The sequence below is a fragment of the Coregonus clupeaformis genome, unplaced genomic scaffold (genome assembly GCF_020615455.1).
Source record: "Coregonus clupeaformis isolate EN_2021a unplaced genomic scaffold, ASM2061545v1 scaf2302, whole genome shotgun sequence".
Taxonomy (NCBI): Eukaryota; Metazoa; Chordata; class Actinopteri; order Salmoniformes; family Salmonidae; genus Coregonus; species Coregonus clupeaformis.
The window spans coordinates 65,550-82,540 of record NW_025535756.1 but is presented as its reverse complement, the minus strand read 5'-3'; the positions used below and the strand labels follow the sequence as shown (position 1 = coordinate 82,540).

The 16,991-nt window shown below is 43.0% G+C and overlaps 1 protein-coding gene and 1 long non-coding RNA gene across 4 annotated transcripts in view; one reads left to right on the top strand and one right to left on the bottom strand.

Annotated features, from left to right (window-relative positions):
- Positions 1-22: 22 nt before the first annotated feature.
- On the bottom strand, positions 23-1,422 carry LOC123488445 (jeltraxin-like; the record flags this gene model as incomplete). Its single annotated transcript, XM_045219362.1, is given in 5 exon segments — positions 23-57; positions 313-658; positions 660-918; positions 1,019-1,024; positions 1,082-1,422. Coding segments are annotated over 5 exon segments (734 nt in total), but the record flags the coding sequence as incomplete, so codon positions are not given.
- Positions 1,116-16,991, top strand: part of LOC123488446 — a 30,066-nt gene continuing 14,190 nt past the window's right edge. Inside the window, exon 1 of one of the 3 annotated variants that reach the window (XR_006660085.1) lies at positions 1,116-1,191. This is a non-coding gene — a long non-coding RNA (uncharacterized LOC123488446). Of the gene's footprint in view, positions 1,192-1,532; positions 1,601-16,991 lie in introns of those variants that run through there. The other 2 variants (XR_006660084.1, XR_006660083.1) reach the window with 2 other exon arrangements.

The window sequence follows — 16,991 nt, the reverse complement described above, 5'->3', positions numbered from 1 at the left end:
GTCAGTTACCTGGCCCTCAAACTTATACACGTTCAAGACAGGAGGCCCATTGGTCACCTACACACACACACATAAAGAAATACAAAGAAAAAATACTGCATATAATTAGAATACATCATATCTACTAAAGGAAAACGCTCATTTACATTATGCTGAATTACTTCATTAAACTCAGGAGTTTAATAAATTGTTTATTGCCAATTTTTGTGAGATACTGAAACTACCTCAGACACATGTTGAGAGGCACAGGGTCAGTGGCGGTGCACTTATATCTCCCCTCTCTATCACCTCTCCCACTTTCTCTCCTCTTACCTGGCCAAACACCCTCTTCCTGACGCTGACAGTCCCGCCTCTCCACACCTGGGCCACGCCCATCTTTTTCTCCCAGGTAACGCACAGGCTTGTCCAGGGGCGTGGCTCGCTGATGGAGCTGAGCAGCCTATAGGAGCAGAAGTCCTGGGAGGAGGAATAGATGGAGAGGTGGTCCTTCCCATAGCCACTTCTCAGTAAAAGGTTCCAGTAGTTTCCCTGAGTGAGGCTGAAGAGAGTCAAGTCTTTCCTCTCCTCAGCCATGTAACGCAGACACACAGTCAGAGCAGAGAGAGAGGGAGAGGGAGAGGAGGTAGTGTAGGGATACGAGCTGGTGTAGGGGAGAGGAGGAGGAGGAGGATGAGTAGGGAGATGAGGAGGAGGAGGGAGATGAGGAGGAGGGAGATGAGAAGGAGGAGGAAGAGGAGGGAGATGGGGAGGAGGAGGGAGATGGGGAGGAAGAGGGAGATGGGGAGGAAGAGGGAGATGGGGAGGAGGAGGGAGATGGGGAGGAAGAGGGTGAGGGAGAGATCGCATCTGTGTACATGGTGAGTTCCCCGCCATATGTCACTGTAAACATCTGACCACGCAGGTTTAAGGTGGAGAGTCCTGCAGAGAATCAATCAATCAATGAATCCATCAATCAATCCAATACTATCTGTGTAGCACTTCTTTAAAACGTTATTTGTCACTGATCACTTCAAAGAACCCACACCTAACATAGTATCTCTGTGTGTGTATGCGCGCGCTCGTGTGTATTTGAATGCAGTACCTGAAGGAGTTGTTCGATATCTGGCCCCAGTTCGGCCCAACACCGACAGCAGCACAAGAGCGTTAAGAAGCACATAAATCATCTTCATCTTCTTGAGACGCTTCGGCAGGGTGAGAAGATTTAGAGGAGTAAGATCTGGAGACCCGTTCTCAACAGAATGTGCAAAAAAACTCTGATCCGTGTAGGTTTCGTTTCCCAGTAAGGCTTACCAAAGACTTTCGTTTCTGCAATGTCACGCAATTGTAGAGGAACCCAAACTGACTCGTCTTTTCGTTTTTTGTAACAAAACCAGAAATGGAATGATGAGAAACCAAATATATGACCAAAAATGTGTTTTACAATGTTTTTTTTTTAAATGTTGGTTTAATTGGAAGTAAACAGACCTCAGAACCCATAAGCTCCACCCATTGGGCGTGGTGAGGAGGGTGTTTTTCACAGGCTGCTGTCAGTAAAAGCTTAATGTTTATTAGTTGAATGTGCCCTCAAAATGCTTCAAACTTAGCCCTTGGAGAACAAAAGGTAAGTTGTATACATTTTATATTTTATGTCGTACTCAGGGTGTTAGGGGACAAAATTTAACTTTGGTTCTAGTGTTATACTTTGTATTCCATGTTATAGAGAAGCTTCTCAGGAACCCAGAACACTTTATTTCATCAGGACAGGGACTTACCATTGCTGAGATATCTTATTTTCAAGTTATCGTAAAATGTCAAAAAGGTTGCGGACAGGTCAATGTTAATCCTTAGTCAATAATGGCACCAAATTTTCTGTCTGGATTCTTAAATTCAATACGATTTGTCCAATATCTCAAGATAGGGTGGTAATATTGTTATGACATTTCCAGGGCTGATGTAGAACACAGAGATTATTCAAATTAAAGTCAAATGTATGAAACTAAAATGCTATATTATGCAAACTAGGCACTTAATATGCAAATTTAGGAGTACGGAATACATAATTTAAGTAAATTAACCAAATAGCTACACGGACTATCTGCAATGACCCTTTTTGCACTAACCTTTTTTGACTCATCACATACGCTGCTGCTACTGTTTATTATCTGTCCTGTTGACTACATTTACATTTACATTTGAGTCATTTAGCAGACGCTCTTATCCAGACTAGTCACCTTATTTCTAGTTATATGTACAGTGAATTAGTAAAGTATTCAGACCCCTTGACTTTTACCACATTTTGTTACGTTACAGCCTTATTCTAAAATGGATTAAATTGTTTTTTCCCCTCATCAATCTACACACAATACCCATAATGACAAAGCATAAACTGTTTTTTGCACATTTATATAAAACCCCCCTGGAAATATCACATTTACATAAGTATTCAGACCCCTTACTCAGTACTTGTGTCATGGACATTCAACACCATGTCGTGGAAATTACCACCAGGGACACCTGAAGTCAATATTAAATGAATCATCCTTTATTATCAGCACGCTGGAGAGGTTCCAACCAACTCAATGCACCATGTACACATGTCAGTCAGGAGCTCTGCTGGGGCAGTCCCATTAGTTCTCTTATATACTGCTTACACAGACAAGTTATATTTGCATGGTTCATAGGGTTAGTTCCTGCATGTGTCTGGCACCGTCTCCTATCTTAACTTATAGAACATATTCTGGGCATTCTGCCAGGTGGTCCTAAGGAGGGGGTCATGTCTTTACCAAGCACAGGCAGGAACCAAGGATTATTTATGACACGAAAGACAAGATTAAACATTTTCAAGGCTGTCTCTTCACACAATAACATTTTCCATCACATTTGGTTGAAGCACCTTTGGCAGCGATTACAGCCTTGAGTCTTCTTGGGTATGACGCTACAAGCTTGGCACACCTGTATTTGGGGAGTCTCCCATTCTTCTCTGCAGATCCTCTCAAGCTCTGTCAGATTGGATGGGGAGCGTTGCTGAACAACCATTTTCAGCTCTCTCCAGAGATGTTTGATCGGCTTCAAGTCCGGGCTCTGCCTGGGCCACAAGGACATTCAGAGACTTGTCCCGAAGCCACTTCTGTGTTGTCTTGGCTGTGTGCTTAGGGTCGTTGTCCTGTTGGAAGGTGAACCTTCACCTCAGTCTGAGGTCCTGAGCACTCTGGAGCAGGTTTTCATCAAGGATCTCTCTGTACTTTGCTCCGTTCATCTTTCCCTTGATCCTGACTAGTTTCCCAGTCCCTGCCGCTGAAAAACATCCCCACAGCATGATGCTGCCACCACCATGCTTCACTGTAAGGATGGTGCCAGGTTTCCTCCAGATGTGACGCTTGGCATTCAGGCCAAAGAGTTCAATCTTGGTTTCAACAGACCAGAGAATTTTGTTTCTCATGGTCTGAGAGTCCTTTAGGTGCCTGTTGGCAAACTCCAAGTGGGCTGTCATGTGCCTTTTACTGAGGAGTGGCTTCCGTCGTAACGGATATGGGCAATTTTCTGGATATGATTATGATCCAAGTATTTTTTGTAATTAACCGTGATCTGATTTTATTTTATTTTCGGGTGCCAGCATGCATCTTTCTCAGGTCAGTCAGTCACAGAGTTTCTAAACCATACTGTACTGTCTTTGAGTCAATCATGTGGAAGGTTCTACGTGGTCTAAATAACTAAACTGGCTAGTTTCCTGTCTGTAAAGAAAAGGGCGGGCTGTACATTGATCCTGCTGTTCTGATTGGATAGAGTGTAGCTCAGTTGGTAGGGCATGGCGTTTGCAACGGCAGGGTTGTGGGTTCGTTTCCCACGGGGGCCAGTATGAAAAAAAAAAAATTATGCACTCACTAACTGTAAGTCGCTCTGGATAAGAGCGTCTGCTAAATGACTAAAATGTAAAAAATTTATTTCTCCACTTGCTTCATAATTTCACCCAATCACTTTTCCTCACATGTTATTGGTCTGATTATTTAGATTGCTGCTGCCTGCTACTATGATAAATCGCATGGAGAGGATGTTTGCTATCAAACTATCAATGTGCATAATATCTAACAAGCGGGGCAAGGGTAGGGAAAAAGGATGAAACGCTGATACGCATTCTGACTGAGTGACAGCAAACTTGGCTGCCCGCTGCAAGTTGAGGACACAGACACACACACCCCCCTGCGCGCTGCTCCTAATTTGCAGCTTTTATGCAGTGAGAACGTGCAGGGAGGTATTTTACCAACATCTATTTAGCCATATTAAAACACTTCCGTTTTTTCTGATCACAAGTATCATCCGATCCGACTATCAACTGATCAATTTACGGATACGATTACGAATACGTGTATGCCCATATTGGCACACCACTAGTATATATTACAGTCATGTTGTATTCGGTAGCCCAACTGATCAGGCCTAGAGTGCCAAATAATACACCCATCCCTGTGACTGTGCTGCCTGCATACACACAGACACCACACAGCCCACACGCACAGCATCCTCACACAACACACACACACACACACACCTCAGCATCCCCACACACTCACACAGACACACACTTCTCACTAAGTCTGAGCTGTAACACAGAAGGCTACTAGTTTAATAACATAGCTTACTTCTAAGGTAGGCCTACACCTGAGATGGGTTAAATTGTAATGTTATTTTTGGTGTTGATGAGTTACTCTGGTTATGGGAGGATAAACTGCATCATTTCCAGCAAATAATTTGCCTGTTAGCCAGCTGCACAGAAACATAGATTATATTTATGTATGTTTGTATCGATTGTAGGTCTGTAGCCACAGAATTCTGGTAGTTTTTACTTGAAAGAATAAAACCATCAATCACAGAATTCGCAGCTGGCACAATACAGCTAATGCCACGCAGCGCTGCCTCTCGCCCGGCTCGTTGCCTCTGCAAATGGCACTCTCACACAGCTATCAAGCTAGCACTTCTCATGAAAATGGGGGTGACGTCACATGAATTTGGACCAATCCCTGACAACCCATACATCAAAACGTAACTGGGAAGCTCTACTTTGTAACCTGCTGTTTTTTTCATTTCTGAATGACAGAAGCGAAGGAAAAATGGTTTACCTTTTATTTCAGTCAAAAGATGCCTGATGACCGTGAAACACCTTCTGAACTTTCCCATACTTCTTGGCAATACAATGTCACATCGATCTTACTCTGATCGGTTGAGGAATACCCATCGCAAAGAGCAAATATGAACACACCGATTTTGCGGGTTTCACAAAAAGGGCTGTCCCACAGATTTAAATGTTCTTAGCACAGCACTTGCTCAACATTTGGGCTCATTTCGCATAAATATCATGGGTAACAACTGGGTAACAACTGTCACATTGTTTTCAAATGATTTATTATGTATTTTGATGACCCCATTATTGACATTTAGTGAATGCAGATTTGTTTACCATGTTTTTTGTAGAATTGTCGCATAGCGTCCATTGTTTGTCGCGTCACCTAACACCCTACTGTACTACAGTTGTATCACACTGCTAGCTAAATAGCAAAGTGAAATTCGGCTGTGCCTGCTAAGCTAGCAAACAGCTAGCAAACAGACTATCAGGTGTTGTAAGGAAACAGCTACAGTACCAGTCAAAAGTTAGGACACACCTACTCATTCAAGGGTTATTCTTTATTTGTACTATTTTCTACATTGTAGAATAATAGTGAAGACATCAAAACTATGAAATAACACATATGGAATCATGTAGTAAGCAAAAAAGCGTTAAACAAATCAAAATATATTTTATATTTGAGATTCTTCAAAGTAACCACTCTTGGCATTCTCTCAACCAGCTTCACCTGGAATGCTTTTCCAACAGTCTTGAAGGAGTTCCCACATATGCTGAGCACTTGTTGGCTGCTTTTCCTTCACTCTGCGGTCCGACTCATCCCAAACCATCTTAATTGGGTGGAGGTCGGGGGATTGTGGAGGCCAGGTCATCTGATGCAGCACTCCAACACTCTCCTTCTTGGTAAAATAGCCCTTACACAGCCTGGAGGTGTGTTGTGTCATTGTCCTGTTGAAAAACAAGTGATAGTCCCACTAAGCCCAAACCAGATGGGATGGCGTATCGCTACAGAATGCTTTGGTAGCGATGCTGGTTAAGTGTGCCTTGAATTCTAAATAAATCACAGACAATGTCACCAGCAAAGCACCCCCCACACCATAACACCTCCTCCTCCATGCTTTATGATGGGAAATACACATGAGGATATCATCCGTTCACCCACAACGCGTCTCACAAAGACACAGCGGTTGGAACCAAAAATCTCCAATTTGGACTCCAGACCAAAGGACACATTTCCACCGGTCTAATGTCCATTGCTCGTGTTTCTTGGCCCAAACAAGTCTCTTCTTATTATTGGTGTCCTTTAGTAGTGGTTTCGTTGCAGCAATTCGACCATGAAGGCCTGACTCACACAGTCTCCTCTGAACAGTTGATGTTGAGATGTGTCTGTTACTTGAACTCTGTGAAGCATTTATTTGGGCTGCAATTTCTGAGGCTGGTACCTCTAATGAACTTATCCTCTGCAGCAGAGCTAACTCTGGGTCTTCCATTCCTGTGGCGGTCCTCATGAGAGCCAGTTTCATCATAGCGCTTGATGGTTTTTGCGACTGCATTTTAAGAAACTTTCAAAGTTCTTGAAATGTTCCGTATTGACTGACCTTCATGTCTTAAAGTAATGATGGACTGTTTTTTCTCTTTGCTTATTTGAGCTGTTCTTGCCATATTATGGACTTGGTCTTTTACCAAATAGGGCTATCCTCTGTTTGAAGCATTTTGAGGGCACATTCAACTGATAAACATGAAATCAAATTGAAAATCGCACTTTACAGTAAAATATAAAATAATTGAGATAAAAGAAAACAAGCAAAAATAATTAAGGAAATTAAATAAAGGAACATAAAATAAATAAAAAAAGTAAAAATTAAAGTGTCTAAAATAATAGTAAAATCATTGATTACAGGCCCACCTGAAAACGTGAGTTTTCATGCCGTGCACAAACCTTTCAGCTGATGGGAAACTTAAATCCGTCATTTCTACCAGCATGTTAAATGTGCAACCAGAGGGGAAAAAAACTAGACCTCCTTTACTCTACACACAGAGACGCACACAAAGCTCTCTCTCGCCCTCCATTTGGCAAATCTGACCATAATTACAGTGGGGAAAAAAAGTATTTAGTCAGCCACCAATTGTGCAAGTTCTCCCACTTAAAAAGATGAGAGAGGCCTGTAATTTTCATCATAGGTACACGTCAACTATGACAGACAAATTGAGAAAAAAAATCCAGAAAATCACATTGTAGGATTTTTAATGAATTTATTTGCAAATTATGGTGGAAAATAAGTATTTGGTCACCTACAAACAAGCAAGATTTCTGGCTCTCACAGACATGTAACTTCTTCTTTAAGAGGCTCCTCTGTCCTCCACTCGTTACCTGTATTAATGGCACCTGTTTGAACTTGTTATCAGTTTAAAAGACACCTGTCCACAACCTCAAACAGTCACACTCCAAACTCCACTATGGCCAAGACCAAAGAGCTGTCAAAGGATAGGTAAGCAGCTTGGTATAGGTAAGCAGCTTGGTTTGAAGAAATCAACTGTGGGATCAATTATTAGGAAATGGAAGACATACAAGACCACTGATAATCTCCCTTGATCTGGGGCTCCACGCAAGATCTCACCCCGTGGGGTCAAAATGATCACAAGAACGGTGAGCAAAAATCCCAGAACCACACGGGGAGACCTAGTGAATGACCTGCAGAGAGCTGGGACCAAAGTAACAAAGCCTACCATCAGTAACACACTACGCCGCCAGGGACTCAAATCCTGCAGTGCCAGACGTGTCCCCCTGCTTAAGCCAGTACATGTCCAGGCCCGTCTGAAGTTTGCTAGAGTGCATTTGGATGATCCAGAAGAGGATTGGGGAGAATGTCATATGGTCAGATGAAACCAAAATATAACTTTTTGGTAAAAACTCAACTCGTCGTGTTTGGAGGACAAAGAATGCTGAGTTGCATCCAAAGAACACCATACCTACTGTGAAGCATGGGGGTGGAAACATCATGCTTTGGGGCTGTTTTTTCTGCAAAGGGACCAGGACGACCGATCCGTGTAAAGGAAAGAATGAATGGGGCCATGTATCGTGAGATTTTGAGTGAAAACCTCCTTCCATCAGCAAGGGCATTGAAGATGAAACGTGGCTGGGTCTTTCAGCATGACAATGATCCCAAACACACCACCCGGGCAACGAAGGAGTGGCTTCGTAAGAAGCATTTCAAGGTCCTGGAGTGGCCTAGCCAGTCTCCAGATCTCAACCCCATAGAAAATCTTTGGAGGGAGTTGAAAGTCCGTGTTGCCCAGCGACAGCACCAAAACATCACTGCTCTAGAGGAGATCTGCATGGAGGAATGGGCCAAAATACCAGCAACAGTGTGTGAAAACCTTGTGAAGACTTACAGAAAACGTTCGACCTGTGTCATTGCCAACAAAGGGTATATAACAAAGTATTGAGAAACTTTTGTTATTGACCAAATACTTATTTTCCACCATAATTTGCACATAAATTCATTAAAAATCCTACAATGTGATTTTCTGGATAAGTTTTTCCCATTTTGTCTGTCATAGTTGACGTGTACCTATGATGAAAATTACAGGCCTCTCTCATCTTTTTAAGTGGGAGAACTTGCACAATTGGTGGCTGACTAAATACTTTTTTCCCCACTGTATATCCTCCTGATTCCTGCTACAATCAAAAACTAAAGCAGGAAGCACCATTGACTCGGTCAATAAAAAAGTGGTCAGATGAAGCAGATGCTAAACTACAGGACTGTTTTGCTAGCACAGACTGGAATATGTTCTGGGATTCTTCCGATGGCATTGAGGAGTACACCACATCAGTCACTGGCTTCATCAATAAGTGCATCGATGATGTTGTCCCCACAGTGACTGTACGTACATACCCCAACCAGAAGCCATTGATTACAGGCAACATCCGCACTGAGCTAAAGGGTAGAGCTGCCGCTTTCAAGGAGCGGGACTCTAACCCGGAAGCTTATAAGGAATCCCGCTATGCCCTCCGACGAACCATCAAACAGGCAAAGAGTCAATACAGGACTAAGATCGAATCCTACTACACTGGCTCCAACGCTCGTCGGATGTGGCAGGGCTTGCAAATTATTACAGACTACAAAGGGAAGCACAGCCGCGAGCTGCCCAGTGACACGAGCCTACCAGACAAGCTAAATTACTTCTATGCTCGCTTCGAGGCAAGTAACACTGAAACATGCATGAGAGCATCAGCTGTTCCTGATGACTGTGTGATCACGCTCGCCGTAGCCGATGTGAGTAAGACCTTTAAACAGGTCAACATTCACAAGGCCGCAGGGCCAGACGGATTACCAGGATGAGTACTCCGAGCATGCGCTGACCAACTGGCAAGTGTCTTCACTGACATTTTCAACCTCTCCCTGTCTGAGTCTGTAATACCAACATGTTTCAAGCAGACCACCATAGTCCCCGTGCACAATAACACTAAGGTAACCTGCCTAAATTTCTACCGACCCGTAGCACTCCCGTCTGTAGTCATGAAGTGCTTTGAAAGGCTGGTCATGGCTCACATCAACAGCATTCTCCCAGAAACCCTAGACCCACTCCAATTTGCATACCACCCCAACAGATCCACAGATGATGCAATCTCTATTGCGCTCCACACTGCCCTTTCACACCTGGACAAAAGGAAAACCTATGTTAGAATGCTATTAATGACTACAGCTCAGCGTTCAACACCATAGTGCCCTCAAAGCTCATCACTAAACTATGGACCCTGGGACTAAACACAACCCTCTGCAACTGGATCCTGGACTTCCTGATGGGCTGCTCCCAGGTGGTAAGAGTAGGTGACAACACATCCGCCACGCTGATCCTCATCACGGGGCCCCTCAGGGGTGCGTGCTCAGTCCCCTCCTCTCCTCCCTGTTCACTCATGACTGCATGGCCAGGGACGACTCCAACACCATCATTAAGTTTGCCGATGATACAACAGTGGTAGGCCTGATCACCGACAACGACGAGACAGCATATAGGGAGGAGGTCAGAGACTTGGCCGTGTGGTGCCAGGACAACAACCTCTCCCTCAACGTGATCAAGACAAAGGAGATGATTGTGGACTACAGGAAAAAGAAGAGGACTGAGCACGCCCCCATTCTCATTGACGGGGCTGTAGTGGAGCAGGTTGAGAGCTTCAAGTTCCTTGGTGTCCACATCCCCAACAAACTAACATGGTCCAAGCACACCAAGACAGTCGTGAAGAGGGCATGACAAAACCTATTCCCCCTAAGGAGACTGAAAATATTATTTTTACTGCTGCTCTTTAATTATTTGTTACTTTTATTTTGTTTTATAATAATAATAATAATAATAATAATAATAATAATAATATGCCATTTAGCAGACTATTATTTTATATAGTATATATTTTTTACAATTTTTTGGGGGGGTATTCTTTCCTAAAACTGCATTGTTGGTTAAGGGCTTGTAAGTAAGCATTTCACTGTAAGGTCTACACCTGTTGTATTCGGCGCATGTGACAAATAAAATGTGATTAATGTTGATGATTGATGTAAATCTGCTAGTTAGCTAGCTCAAATTTTGTGGGATTGATTGTGATTTATCTTTTAAGATCCCTTGTCTGGCGTATTTCATTTTGTCAACAGGGCCTCCTGTAGCTCAGTTGGTAGAGCATGGTGCTTGCAATGCCAGGGTTGTGGGTTCGATTCCCACGGGGGCCAGTATGAAAAATTTATGCACTCACTAACTGTAAATCGCTCTGGATAAGAGCGTCCGCTAAATGACTAAAATGTAAATTAAGAATGTTTACAGAAAAATGTTTGATTTCCTTCAGGCCTGTCATTATATTTTCTATCCGACGTACTTTACTCTTTTAAAAATGTTGGATGGAAACCTTGTCAAGGTAACACATTTTTAATATAGGCAAATCTTGTATAAAATATGTTGAAATTGTATCTTTGAAACAACGTCAGATCTTCAACATAATATCTAAGAATACAATAGACTAGGCAGCACCTTTGCTCTACAGCTATCCCTTCGGTCACCCATCCAGGGTTTTAACCAAGCCCTGCTTAGCTTTGATATTTGTCACTGACTATTACCAATGTGCTATCGTGAGAATGATTGTTGAGAAATCTCCACTTAATAGATTCACTGTTGCTGTCAAAGTCATTCAAAAGTGTAGGTTCAACAGAGCTAATTAAATGTAACCATACTTTATCAATCATATATCATCAATGATGCTATTTAGGCCTATATAGCATTTGAGAAGTAATCAACAGCTACACTCTTAGAAAAAATTGTTCCAAAAGGGTTCTTCGGCTGTCCCCATAGGAGAACCCTTTTTGGTTCCAGGTAGAACTAATTTGGGTTCCAAACCTGGAACTAAAAGGGTTCTACCCAGAACTAAAAGGGTTCTTCAAAGGGTTCTCATTTTACATTTATGTCATTTAGCAGACGCTCTTATCCAGAACGACTTACAGTTAGTGAGTACATACATTATTTTTTTATTTTTCATACTGGCCCCCCGTGGGAATCAAACCCACAACCCTGGCGTTGCAAACGCCATGCTCTACCAGCTGAGCTACATCCCTGCTGGCCATTCCCTCCCCTACCCTGGACGACGCTGGGCCAATTGTGTGCCGCCCCATGGGTCTCCTATGGGGACAGCCGAAGAACCCTTTTAGGTTCTAGATAGCACCTTTTTTTGTAAGAGTGCATTGTTTAAATTCAGCCCAGGATTCAACTAAAAATAGACTACATCTAGGCCTAGGGTTTCATGCTTTGGTTGATTTTAAAATGGAATCTACAAGTTAATAATAAATATGTTGGGATCTCCATCTCAACCAAAAATAAAAGTTAAAGAATAGGATTAAATCAAATCAAACTGTATTTAAAGTGCATTTAAATTTTATTTGATTTAGTCCTATTCTTTAACTCTGATTTTAGGTTGAAATGGAGAGGTGAATCCAACATATCAATTATTAATTTGCAAGACTCAGTGGCACAGATGGAGCTATCCAAGCAGAAGATACAACTCCTTCAAAAGTTGATATTTGGTTGTGTTGACAACTAAACACAATTCAATATTACTTACTAAATAGCCCATTAACTTGTCAACAAGTTAACAAATGATATGTTGGATTCACGTCTCCATCTCAACCAAAAATAAAAGTTAAAGAACAGGATTAAGCCAGTGGCTTAGACTGAACTATCCAAGCAGTCGATACATCTCCTTTTAAATGTGATATTTGGTTGCATTGTCAACAAACACAATTCAATATTACTTTTGTAAAACAGTAAATAGCCTAATGTTAAGACTATCTTACAAACTAATGTAACAGTATTTATTCAACCTTAAATTGAGTAACACATCCATGGCCACATTTTGAAGTTACTGTAACACTAAATGTCTTCTTATGTAATCATAGAAACCGTGCATGTTTAGGGTCGTATGTCTGTGGAAATCTTCACAATTGCTAGAATAATCTGCACAGAATCTCAAACGGCATTGGTCACTTGCACCATGTACTTGAATGTAATCTCAACCAACTGCAATCCAGGTCATTTGGTTGTGTTATTAGATCAAGCACAGTGATAACACATTAAGTTGTTGTATAAATAAACAAAATATATGACATTGTATTCCCATTTGAACTTTAGTGTGCTTTTAAATGGTTGAAAGCGCAGTGATAACACATTTAGCGCAGTGATAACACAACTAAACCAAAAATCAGAAATCAATTGATTTTCGATTGGAATTTGGTTATTTAAGTCATTTAGCAGACACTCTTATCCAGAGCGACTTACAAATTGGTGCATTCAACTTAGGATAGCCAGTGGGACAACCACCCCAATTTTTTTTTTTATTCCTTAAAGAGGTAGGGTTTCAAGTGTCTCCGGAAGGTGGTCAGTGACTCCGCTGTCCTGGCATCGTGGGGGAGCTTGTTCCACCATTGGGGTGCCAGAGCAGCGAATAGCTTTGACTGGGCTGAGCGGGAACTGTGCTTCCGTAGAGGTAGGGGAGCTAGCAGGCCAGAGGTGGATGAACGTAGTGCCCTCGTTTGGGTGTAGGGTCTGATCAGAGCCTGAAGTTAAGGAGGTGCCGTTCCTCTCACAGCTCTGTAGGCAAGCACCAAATCAAATCAAATCAAATCAAATGTTATTGGCCACATGCGCCGAATACAACAGGTGCAGACATTACAGTGAAATGCTTACTTACAGCCCTTAACCAACAGTGCATTTATTTTTTACAAAAAGTAAAAATAAAACAACAACAAAAAAAGTGTTGAGAAAAAAAGAGCAGAAGTAAAATAAAATAACAGTAGGGAGGCTATATATACAGGGGGGTACCGGTGCAGAGTCAATGTGCGGGGGCCCGGCTAGTTGAGGTAGTTGAAGTAATATGTACATGTGGGTAGAGTTAAAGTGACTATGCATAAATAATTAACAGAGTAGCAGCAGCGTAAAAGGATGGGGTGGGGGGGCAGTGCAAATAGTCCAGGTAGCCATGATTAGCTGTTCAGGAGTATTATGGCTTGGGGGTAGAAGCTGTTGAGAAGTCTTTTGGACCTAGACTTGGCACTCCGGTACCGCTTGCCGTGCGGTAGCAGAGAGAACAGTCTATGACTAGGGTGGCTGGAGTCTTTGACAATTTTGAGGGCCTTCCTCTGACACCGCCTGGTATAGAGGTCCTGGATGGCAGGAAGCTTGGCCCCAGTGATGTACTGGGCCCGTACGCACTACCCTCTGTAGTGCCTTGCGGTCGGAGGCCAAGCAGTTGCCATACCAGTTGGTGATGCAACCAGTCAGGATGCTCTCGATGGTGCAGCTGTATAATTTTTTGAGGATCTGAGGACCCATGCCAAATCTTTTCAGTCTCCTGAGGGGGAATAGGCTTTGTCGTGCCCTCTTCACGACTGTCTTGGTGTGTTTGGACCATGATAGTTCGTTGGTGATGTGGACACCAAGGAACTTGAAGCTCTCAACCTGTTCCACTACAGCCCCGTCGATGAGAATGGGGGCGTGCTCGGTCCTCTTCTTTTTCCTGTAGTCCACAATCATCTCCTTTGTCTTGGTCACGTTGAGGGAGAGGTTGTTGTCCTGGCACCACACGGCCAAGTCTCTGACCTCCTCCCTATAGGCTGTCTCATCGTTGTCGGTGATCAGGCCTACCACTGTTGTGTCGTCGGCAAACTTAATGATGGTGTTGGAGTCGTGCCTGGCCATGCAGTCATGGGTGAACAGGGAGTACAGGAGGGGACTGAGCACGCACCCCTGAGGGGCCCCGTGTTGAGGATCAGTGTGGCAGATGTGTTGTTACCTACCCTTACCACCTGGGGGCGGCCCGTCAGGAAGTCCAGGATCCAGTTGCAGAGGGAGGTGTTTAGTCCCAGGATCCTTAGCTTAGTGATGATCTTTGAGGGCACTATGGTGCTTTGAGGGCACCATGGTTGTGCTTTTAGATGGTTGAAAGCATAATGATAACATATTGGGAATTTTGTCTTTTTGAGTGGGTGAAAATAGGTTGGAATCTCATTGATCAACGTATCTACCAAATATTACCCAATTTTCATGTTGAAATGACGTGGTGTGCGCAGTGGTCTGTGTGGCTGCTGCCGACTGAAGAAGATATGGAGTTGGGGGGGGGTGGCGAACTTGACGACGTCATGACGACTTGACGACGTCACGACGACTTGCGGATAATGGGTTCAGAACAATAATAAATCACTGGTTCAGAACAACAATGACTAAACTTTCTACACAAAAATCAATAATTATACCACCACCCAAAAGGGCACTTGGCGAGTGGGAGGGCGAAGGGGCATGTGCAGGGCACAGGTTGACTCCTGTCTGTGCATGTGCCTGGTCTGCCCTTCTTACATGACAGGGCAAGTCATTCCACAGCTGTGTGGCTCTGATAGAGAATGCTCCGCTCCCATCCTTGGTTCTACACCTAGGTATTGTTAATAGGCCAGTCCATTGGGAGCGGAGCACTCTCCCCAGGTTGTATGGAATGAGCATGTCTGTCAGATAAGAGGGAGCAAGGCCGTGCAGTGTTTAAAAGTTAAAAGTAAAATCTTAAAATCGGACTGATACTTTACGGGGCAGCCAGTGCAGTGATGATAAAACTGGAGTGATGTGCTCATACTTTCTAGTGTTGGTTAAAATGTGGGCAGCAGTGTTCTGTACAAGTTGCAGGGTTTTATATTAGGAACTAGAGCAACTAGACAGGAGGGCATTACAGTAGTCAAACCGTGTTGAGACAAATGCATGGACCAGTTTTTCAGCATCCTGTTGTGAAATACAGTGTTTGATCTAGAAACGTTAATTAGGTGGAAGTATTCTGTCTTGGAAATGCTTTTTATGTGATCGCTGGGTGAAAAGGGTCCATTTCAGGGGATATCCTTGCATATTTGGAGTTTTGTGGATATGCACCATATACTAACAAATTCTGAATCCAGATGTGTCATTTAGACATATATGATATTGGGATTACTCCGAATATCACACATGGACATTTCCTATGGCCGGATATGAACTCATACGATATCCTGAGATATGTGACATCCTATTTTCTCTCTTCATGTTGACAAATACTGACTGTATACATACCAAATCTGTGTTTTCTCAGCACATTCAAGATAGGAAGTTATATTGAGTCCAGATATGTATCTCTTGGCTGAGGTCCATATGCGGATATTGATATGCTTTTTAATATGCTGAAAATAAGGACAATTCAGCACATGCACAATAATTTCACAAATATTAACCTCTAAAAGTCTAAGCCTTTATTTGATAAAATATTTAATTAGGCCTTTACTGCTATAGCCCATAGAAACGCATTGAATAACACATTCATACATTTCAAAAGAGACAGTCCAAAAATAAAGAATAAAGAATAAAGTTTTGAGGTCTGTCGTATATCTAGGAGATATAAGAAAGTTCAGGAATTATTATAATTTTTGGGGCACACATTTAACCCCTTTATTGGGGGGCACAAACTACTTCCATACTTCCATTCATTTTTTAAACCAGTACTTGGTTTCAAAACGGAGAACACCATCGTGTTCGTGAAAGTCTCCCCTTTCCATAGTGGGGTCATATTAGTTTGTAGCCTAAACGGTTCGGACGCTACAGATGGAAGTTGACACATCGGTGGTACCGCCTTCAGACGAGTCCCATGACACTTGTGAGGGTTGAAGAACAAAACCGAGAGTCTTATATTTCTATAGAGTTGTCATATTAGTTCGGACACTACAGATGTTTTCATGAGAAGACCAATTTTCCTTGCCACTTTCCACCGCAGATGCAGAAAGCCAACATAGGCGGATGCGGTAGATTGAGACGCAGCCCATACAAAAAAATAGATACTGTACCTCTATCTTCAACAGACTGATTTTGATGTTTTTTTTTTGTTGTTGTTGTTTTTACCCCCTTTTTCGATCTTGTCTCATCGCTGCAACTCCCCAATGGACTCGGGAGGCGAAGGTCGAGTCATGCGTCCTCCGAAACATGAACCGCCAAACCGCGCTTCTTAACACCCGCCCGCTTAACCCAGAAGCCAGCCACACCAATGTGTCGGAGGAAACACACTTCACCTGATGACCGAGGTCAGCCTGCAGGTGCCCGGCCCACCACAAGGAGTCGCTAGAGCACGATGAGCCAATTGTGCGCCGCCCTATGGGACTCCCGATCACGTCCGGTTGTGATACAGCCCGGGATTGAACCCGGGTCTGTAGTGATGCCTCTAGCACTGCAATGCAGTGCCTTTGACTGCTGCGCCACTCAGGAGGTCAATGGGGATTTTTTTATTATGTTAATTAGATTGATGCACAGGTGCTCTAGGGTTAATTAAATCCATATAATTTTTTCAGACACTATGTTTGTATTC